Here is a 9,929-nt window from a genome sequence, read left to right as displayed (position 1 = left end):
AGTGCATCTGAATGATAATCAATGTTAGGCAATCCTTTGACAAGTTGTAACTTGCTAATTTTAGAAATTAATCTCCAATTAGCATGTCCCAACCTTCTATGTCATACCCACTTTTTATCATTCAATGACAGAAGGCAAACTACCTTCTGATCAGCCAGATCAGAGAAATTAATTTTATAGACATTCTCAACTCTCTTTCCCTTGAATGTAATGGATTTGTCATCCTTGTTGACTAGTGTGCAGTTGGTCTTACTGAACATTACATCATACCCATTGTCACAAAATTGACTAATGCTCAATAGGTTATGCTTCAGACCATCTACAAGCCACACATTATTAATTGAAATGGAGGAATTACCAATAGTACCTGTACCAATGATTTTTCCAGTTTGGTTGCCACCAAACTTCACTTCTCCTCCATCTTTCATGGTGAGGGTAAGGAACAAAGCTTTCTCTCCAGTCATGTGCCTTGAACACCCGCTGTCTAGGTACCATGACCTTTGTTTCTCTTTTGCCCTTAGGCACACCTGCAGTTTTAACCAATTCAGATTTAGGTACCCATATCTTCATGGGTCCTTTTGGGTTAGTTTTGGAGGTTTTACTTTTCCTCCCTTGTACCTTGAGGTGAGTGCTGGGTAGCTTCTGATCATTCAATACTTTAGGTTTAACACCTTTGGGTATTGTTTTCTCAGAAGCAGTAGCTGCTTTGTTCTTCTGATCCTTTGGCTTTGGGATTTTAGATTCTGGTTTAATCAGATTCTGAGGAACAGGTTCTGATCTTTTCAGAATTTTAATCTTTTGAGTCTTAGGATCAGATTTTGTCATAACCTTAGACTTGAGTTTTTCTGGCTTTGATGTGATCTTAGCCTTCGAACCAGAAGCTTCAGGTTCTGACTGAACAGCAGTTACAACATCTGTACCTTCAGGCACAAAGGTGGATTTCAATCCATCCTTGATACAATCACAGTAGCTCTTGAGACTGTATTCTTTGGATTTCTTTTCAGAATATCCAATCCCTTTGCCATTGTTTTTGTATGTGCTGTAGATCATAGAAGCAACTTTGCTTCTGTCTATGCCAGCCATAATAAAATCATCCAAGGCAATCTCATGTTTGTTGCCTGAACCTTTATCACATTTTTCTTGTAGCTTCTGACAAAGAATCTTGAGTCTATCTTCATATGTTGTTGATATGAGGTTAAACCCTTTAAGTTCTTCTTCAGAAGCTTTCAGTTCCAATAGAGTTGTTTTTTGTTGTTTCATTAAATTAACATATTTTTCTTTTAAATCTGTCAACTCATTGGTTCTGTGTTCAAATAGTGATAAGAGTTCTTTTAGAGAATCAACAAGTTCTTGTCTAGGAATTTTGGAATATACCTCATTTTCATCTTCTGAATCTGATTCAGCTTCTGATACTGCTTCTGATGATACTGTTGCCACTAACCCCATGGCTGCTTTTGCATCATCATCTGCTTCTTCTTTATCAGAACCATATTCATTGTCCAAATCTTCCCAGGTTGCCATCAAGCTCTTTTTGATTTGCTTTCTGAATTTACTGGAGCTGAAGCTTGATTTCTTGGGTTTGCTTTTAGACTTCTCCTTTTGAAGATCAGAGCAATCAGCAATGAAATGACCAGGCTTCTTACAGTTGAAGCACCCCTTCTGATCTTCTTTCTTGGAGTTCTTGTAGCCACCTCTCTTGCTCAAAAATTTCTTCTGCTTCCTTGCCAGATACTCAAGCTTGTTGGACAGCATAACCATCTTCACAGATTGATCTTCATCAGAATCTCCATCAGGTGATTCTTCTTCAGATTCACTGGCTTTGTAGGCTTTAGAAGATTTTGAAGACTTTCCTTTAGATGGTAAAGCAATGGATTTACTCTTCTTAGAGGATTCATGCTCATTTAAACTCATTTCATGCACTTTGAGTGAACTAACAAGATCTTCAACACTTAAAGTGTTTAGATCCTTAGCTTCCTCAATAGCAGTTACTTTGGGTCTCCATCTAGAAGGCAAGCTTCTCAAAATCTTACTAACATGATCAGAAGCAACATAGCTTTTCTTCAGTATTTGCAATCCAGAAACTAAAGTTTAAAATCTTGAGTACATTTCTTCTATACTCTCATCATCCTTCATTCTGAAAAGTTCATACTGATGAACTAGCATCAAAGTTTTAGCCTCTTTCACCTTCTTGCTGCCTTCAAAGTTGGCGCATAGTGACGCAAACATAGCTTTCGCAGTGGATTTGTCACTCATCTTCATGTATTCGGTGCGAGGTATAGAAGCCACAATGATTCCTCTGATCTTGTGGTGTTTCTTATAAAGCTTCTTCTGAGCAGGAGTATGTATTCTTCTGTCCACAGCAGCTCCTTCTTCATCTAAATCCAAGTCATCAACTCCATCTTCCAGTATGTCCCATAGCTCTTCATCCAATCCCATGATAAAGCTGTACATATTTGTTTTCCACCATGAAAACTCTTCTGGATCTCCATTAAACTTTGGAGCTTTTCCAGAGTCTGTTTTCTTGTCAGCAGTATCATAGTCGTGTTTGACACTTGTGTATTTTGTAGTAGTTGATTCCTCTCCTCCAGACATGTTTTTCTTTTGGATCTTGAACTGTCACACGGTTAAGTGCTTATGATAATAGAGCAAGCTCTGATACCAATTGAAGGTGAGAAAAACACAAGAAGGGGGGGTTGAATTGTGTTTTCTTTTTCTCTCTAAAAATACTTCTTCTGATGAAACTTCAGAAGCAGTTTGTGAATGCTTCTGATGAAATGATCAGAATCAGATATGCCGCGGAAAAGATCAAAGCAGAGAAAAGAAAAGCAAGACACAAGCAGTTATCCTGGTTCCTTCCACAAATCGGAAGTAGTCCAGTCCCCCTTGCACTTCCAAGGAGATTTCACTATAATCACAAAGATTACAAATGCTCAATACTCTCTAAGTATGAGACTTCTCAAAAATGCTCAAGCACACACGCAAGAGTCTTCCAATGCTCAAGCACTAAGCAAGAGTCTTCTAATGCTCAAGCACGCAGGCAAGAGGCTTCTGATCAAACAAAAATACAATGAAATTAGTTTGACTTGAACACTTGATATACAATCAGTGGTGTTCACAATACAATACGTTAAAGACTCTAGACTTTTGAATTTCTAAGATGTATCAAATCAGTGCAGAAATTCAGTGTGCTTTTTAGAATCAAATTGACAGAGTTTTGGCGCTTTTTAACTTGTGTATCTCTATCTGCTATCTTCAAGTCTTCACTCCTTTATATAGAGGCGTGAGAGAGATGTTGAGATAATTAGCACGTCTAAAGAGTCGTTTGAAATCCTTTGATCATTCACCAGTAATCCTTTGCCTGATTTGGGTGTAGTCCTTTGAAGAATTAGCTTCAAATTCATTCCCATCTTGAAGGCACAAATTCTGCTGGCATAGCTGTTGTCTTGTCTTGTAGCGTGGACAAAACAGAGTAGTGGAGGTAGTGGTTGTACACTTGTACTTTGTCAACTCTGTTAACGAAGGACAAATGCTCAGTGCTATCCAAAAGACCGTTGATACCTCCCTTTCAATTCTTCGTTCTTCTTAGATAAGGTTGAAATGAGAAACAGCTACTTTGGATCTTCAGTTTGAATATACGGATTAAATGTAGCTTCTGGTGATGATTTCGCTTCTGATGAAAACCTTGCTTCTGATGAGCTTCTGCTTCTGATGACGTCATCCCTTCAGAAGCACTTCAGCTTCAGAAGCACTTTAAGCTTCAGACGCAGTTTTCTTCAGATGCTTAGAATTCTTTTGCTTTCCATTGTTCTTCCAAGACCTATTGAAATTACTTGACTAGCCTTTGGTCCTGTACACTTGAACAATTATTAGCAATAACCAATTGACAATTTTTAATACCTTGTTATCATCAAAACTCATTAAGGTTCATTGTGAAACACATTTTGTTCCAACAACTTCAATGGATGTTGGCTTCTTTACCTATTAGGTTTGAGGGGCTGGGTTTGTACTCAGCGTAGAGGCTTCCTCGTATGCTTTTGTGGCTTCTAGGACGCAGTCTTGAATGCTACAAGATCATATTTTGAGAGATAGTGGGATATGTGGTATGGACTCGGATTTTGATAATGCTTTGGATGGTCTTTGCGATACGATTCCTGATTTTGACGTTAGCAGTTTTACTTGTAAGGACATCGTCCCTCCTAAAGCACAACATGTTTTGACGAGTGCTCTTTTTAGTAAATCGTTCAAGATATGGAAGTTAAGTTTGACATGACCACTAGACAGAAGGCAGTGTTTGGATGTTTTCAAGCGGCGCATACTCAAGATTTTCTTCTAGTTAAGTTTGACATGACCATTACTTTTGGTCTTTATTTTTAACTCAATTTTTGTATTTTTAAATAAAATTGTGCAGAAATGTGAAAAATATTGTAAAAATCAATAAAAAAAAATTAATTTTTCAAACAAAACATAAATTAAATATGAATTTTTAACTAAAAAAAATAATATAAAAAATTCATATTTAATTCATCTTTTATTAAAAAATTCTAATTTTTTTGAAGAGATTCTTATAATATTATAATTTTTTCTGCAAAATATTATTTAAAAATATAAATTATACATATGAGTTTACTTTAAAGAAGAGACCAAAAGTGAAGCTGAAAAACTTTTGGAGGACTAAAAGTTGAATAAAAAAGGAGAGACCCATTTGGATTAGCTTATTTTAGTACTTATACAAAACATCTTACGTAAATAAATAAGTTTTTATATATTATTTATACGTTTTTAAGGTAGTTTATCAAGATACAATTTTCGTTAGTAAGAGCTTATAAATTAAAATAAAAACTTATTTAGTTATATAATCTATTTTTCATAAGCTGAAAATAAGCTCAATTCAAAGAGGGCAAAAACATATTTAACCTAACATTCAATCTATACAAATTCAAAAACTATTATTTTTACTTAAAAAAAAAAAAAAACATTGTTTTTAATTGGTTCTAGTAAACTCACTTCGAGAACCTTCATATGCAAACTTTGGAAAGAAAAAGAAACAAAAACAGAAACATGTTTCATTAAAAATTGTACATGTTCGTTCCTCTTCGTATTTGATTCAAAATCAAAGAATCACATGCATGCTTACGTCACTCTCCATTTTCCAAAACCCTAAACATGGTTGATGATTCTAACGATGACCCATCAAAGATTCAATCGCTTTCAACCAATTCACCTAATGGTAATGCTCCTAATTCATCTTCATGTATTGAAATCTATTCTTCAATATTCAATTTCATATTTTTCTTTCTGGGTGTTGTTGATTGCATATATTTCAATTGGTGTTTTCAAATTTTTGTTTGATTCAGTATAATTCAGTGTTAACGATACTCATGTAGATTTTTTGTTATTGATTATAGACCCTGTTTGGTTAAACAACTTATTGCACAAGCACTTATCATGATAAGCGCTTATGTATAAGTTACTTCTATAGCAAATGGTAAAATTGCTTTTTGCTTAAGTTATAAGCTATATATATATAAGCTATCTTACAGAACTTATGATAATTGGTTGAAAACAATTTATGAAGAATGCCATAAGTTGTGTTTGTAAGTTCTCCCAAATTGTCTACTTTTGGAATTATAATGGAGACCATGTTTGAACAAACAACTTATTTGTAGCTTATATGATAAGCGCTTATGTATAAATCAATTTTATAGCAGATGATTAAGTGTATGTTTGGTTCCACTCTTGGAGGATGCAAAATTGATTCTAGAGGTGTATAATTGATTTTGATATGTTTGGTTTGCTTTCGAGTAGAATTGTTTTTGCCACTAGAATTAATTCTAGTTGAAGTTAGGATTTCTAGCCTTTGATTCTAAAATTGATTTTTTACTCTAAGTTTTATTGTTCAACTCACTCTTAGACGGAATCAGTTCACTCAAAATCAATTCTTTTCACTACAGAATCAAACGTATACAAAATTATTTTCGTATAAGTTTTAAGCTATTTTCATAAGTTACCTTAGCGAACTTATGAAAATTGGCTGAACACAGCTTATAAAGAATGTCATCATAAGCTGTTTTCGTAAGTTCTTTCAGTACTTTCACAAAACTTATGCTAGTAACGAGAAAACCCTTTTTGGAATTTTAGGGCTCGTTTCATTTTTGAGTTTTCTATTTCTATTTTCTTTTGCAATTTTTTAAAACAACCCATTTGGATTGTCATATTTGAGCTTATCTATTGCCGTAAGCACTTGTGAGGCTATCGCGGAGAGCTTATGGTATTTTCATAAGGTATTTGTCGATTATTTTCATAAGCTCACCAGGATATCTTATGAAGACATCTTATAGCTTATATGATAACAATTTGACTTTATTTTTATCTTTTATTATAAAATAGCTTATACATAAACATTTATATGATAAGCCCTTAATTATGTTGTTTATCCAAACATGGTTGTTACTGTTGGTGTTGTATTGCACATTCAGCGCCGGACTGCCAGTAGAGTGATCAATCTTTCTGTTAATTTAAGGAAGAATTTCTTTGTTTTTCTAGTGAATTTTGGTGTAATGATTGGTTGCGATATGTTGTATTGTCGTTATTGTGGAAAATTGTGGACAAGTTGCGATATGTTAAGTCTCAAAATACGAAGCCAATTAATCTTGTTTATTTATTTTAGATGCAGGGAATGATGTCAAGGTGAGTTCTAAGGACCAGAGAGATGCTCTTCCTGGGGAGCCCCAGTGTATTGTATGTGGCCGATACGGTGAATATATATGTGATGAAACTGATGACGATGTTTGTAGTTTGGAATGTAAACAATCGGTACTATCTCGAATTTCCAAATCGTCGTCTAGTGTTGGATGTCTTCCACCACCTAAAAAGCTACCTGCAGCCGATGAGTGCATTTATGTTAGAGATACTGATAACATATCAGGAACGCCGTCTTTAGGAGGTGATCATGTTCAGGCTGAATTGCTTCGGAAGAAACTCGACATTCATGTGAAGGGTGTTGTTTCGGCACCGGTTATGTCATTCGCTTCATGTAACCTCCCTGACAAACTCCTGCAGAACATAGAAGCAGCTGGTTATGAGATGCCTACGCCTGTTCAAATGCAAGCCATCCCTGCTGCTTTGGTCGGGAAGAACATGCTTGTTTTGGCCGATACAGGTTCAGGAAAGTCTGCTTCGTTTCTTATTCCAATAATTTCTCGTTGTGCTAGTCATCGTTTGATGTATGTTTCGGATAACAAAAAGCCTCTAGCTATGGTGTTAACACCTACTAGAGAGCTCAGTATACAGGTTGAAGAGCACGCGAAATTACTCGGGAAAGGGTTGCCGTTTAAAACCGCACTTGTGGTTGGTGGTGATGCCATGGCTAGACAACTTTACCGCATTCAACAAGGAGTTGAATTGATTGTGGGAACACCAGGACGGCTTGTTGATCTTTTAACGAAAAATGAGATTGATTTAGATGACGTGACGACTTTCGTTGTCGATGAAGTGGACTGCATGCTTCAAAGAGGTTTTCGAGATCAGGTCTTACAGATATTCACGGCTTTGTCACAACCTCAGGTCTTAATGTATTCTGCAACAACGTCCGATTCTTTAGAGAAGATGGCAAACTCTATGGCAAAAGATACAGTGGTTATAACTGTTGGCGAACCTAACAGACCAAACAAGGCGGTGAAGCAGCTAGCAATTTGGGTCGAGTCGAAACAAAAGAAGCAGAAACTGTTTGATATTTTAAAAAGCCAGAAACATTTTAAGCCACCTGTTGTAATATATGTCGGCTCAAGACTCGGGGCAGATCTCTTGGCAAACGCAATTACAGTTTCAACAGGAGTTAAAGCTGTTTCAATACACGGCGAGAAATCTATGACCGAAAGGAGAGAAATAATGCAGTCATTTATGGTTGGCGAGTTCCCGGTGGTTGTGGCTACCGGAGTTCTGGGTAGAGGGGTTGATCTATTAGGCGTAAGACAAGTTATTGTATTCGACATGCCTAATTCAATTAATGAATATGTACATCAAATAGGAAGGGCCTCTAGAATGGGAGAGGAAGGTCAAGCCATAGTTTTTGTGAATGATGAGAATAAGAATGTTTTTCCAGAGTTAGTTGATGTATTAAAGTCGGGTGCCGCCGCTATACCTCGGGAGCTTATCAATTCACAGTATACCACAAGGGTTTTCTCTGGAGGAAAGGGTTCAAAGAAAAGAAAACATAGATGATGAATTTCTGTTACTTGCTTACTCTAGACTTAATTTTTTTTGCTAACTTAGAAAATACATGTATATTATGACACCTTTGAAAGATGAAGATTTATTCATATTTGTAGCACAATATCAAATATGTTTAACCTTGTAACTGTAATCAATTACATAAAGTATGAGATTGAAGAAAAGTGTTAGATTCTATTGTCTTTGTTGTATAAGAAGATTGTTGTTGTTGAATTACATCAAGCATATGCAGTCATAGATACCGGACATGTCACGAACATTAATACGTCAATACCGATAATAATATGAGAAAATCACATGTGTTGGTGCGTAGGTGTCTGACACCGAGATGTGTTAGAGATCAGAGATAATATGAGAAAATCACATGTGTTGGTGCGTAGGTGTCAGACTCCGACATTGCAGGGGCGGAGCCACCCCCCAGCTAGCCTGGGCTAGTGCCCAGGCTCAGCTCCAACTTTCTTTGTAGCAAACCCAACCATTACGAGAATTTTTAGCTTTTCCTGCGGATTGTTGTGTAAATTCCGCAGGAAACACATTTCCTGCATATTTTGCCAAGGATTTAGGTTCCGTAGGAAATGTGAAATTATCTGTTGGAAATGTGAAATTATTCGCAGGAAGGAAGTAACGTTTTGCGATAAATTTTTTGCCCAGACTCTATAAAATTCCTGGTTCCGCCACTTACCGACATGTGTCAGAGATAGACCTCTTTGATTATTAAGATATTAAGCTTCATGTGCTCAACTTCATAATTCCCAATAATTTACACATTAGTTGGTAGCTATTCAAACAGAAATATAATATATATTATTACAAGTAAAATGAAAAAGTCGTATACTGCACCTTTCAAATTCAAACAAAAAAAAGTCGTATACTGCATACCAAAGCAAAACAGTGGCTAAAATAAATAATCAATATTTTATATTTAATTTAGTTCAGTTTATTCTCATATTTGTTGTTAACAAATTAAATTATAATTGCCGTTTTGAATATGAGATACAAGTAGAAACAGAGGCCAATGAATATAGATGTTTTTTCTTTTTCTATTATTGAAGTTCAAAATCATTGTCAAAAAATTAATTTTCGTGGATGGTTAATACTTAATGAGTTTCAACATCTTTGACATACATTTTTTTTAGATAGATAAAATAATAAAATTATTATAAATTCACATATAAGTGAATATGTCGGGGTTCAAACCTCAGTCTTGGTGTCCGATCTATAGTTATACAAGTGTTATTGTTGAATTTTGTTATCAGATTTGTGTCTCAAAATATAATCCTCGATTTTGAAAACAGTTGTTTGTCTTTATTAAGAGATTAGTTTTTGAGACTTTATCTACAAAATGAAAAATGAGATAAGTTTTTGACTTGCTAGTAGAAAATACCATTTTTTGACAAAAAGTATAAAAATACCCTCAATAGCTAAAAATACAAAATGTGACATCTAAGACATTTTTTAATTACATAACCCCTATCACTCCTATCTGTTGCTAAAACTCTCCACCAAGAAATTTAATGATGTCATTCAAATCTCAAACATCTTGTTAAATTGAAACAAATCTTTTATCATCTCATCTTAGTATTCTTATTTTATATTTTTTTGTTAAAACAGATATCTTTACACATAACTTAATGAATTAATCTCTCAAACTAGATATGATCGAAATATATGACAAAACTATTAATTCAAATCTAAAAAAC

The 9,929-nt window shown here is 35.0% G+C and overlaps 1 protein-coding gene across 1 annotated transcript; it reads left to right on the top strand.

Moving 5' to 3' along the window:
- Positions 1-5,015: 5,015 nt before the first annotated feature.
- On the top strand, positions 5,016-8,406 carry LOC25495880 (DEAD-box ATP-dependent RNA helicase 41). The gene is made up of 2 exons (XM_013596138.3): positions 5,016-5,227; positions 6,668-8,406. Exons 1-2 carry the CDS (start codon positions 5,164-5,166, stop codon positions 8,218-8,220), a joined length of 1,617 nt encoding a protein of 538 aa, XP_013451592.1. The 5' UTR covers positions 5,016-5,163; the 3' UTR covers positions 8,221-8,406.
- The last annotated feature ends 1,523 nt before the right edge of the window (positions 8,407-9,929 follow it).

Source organism: Medicago truncatula, chromosome 6, assembly GCF_003473485.1.
Source record: "Medicago truncatula cultivar Jemalong A17 chromosome 6, MtrunA17r5.0-ANR, whole genome shotgun sequence".
Taxonomy (NCBI): domain Eukaryota; kingdom Viridiplantae; phylum Streptophyta; class Magnoliopsida; order Fabales; family Fabaceae; genus Medicago; species Medicago truncatula.
The sequence above is the reverse complement of the archived record's forward strand: the minus strand, read 5'-3'. Positions and strand labels throughout refer to the sequence as shown.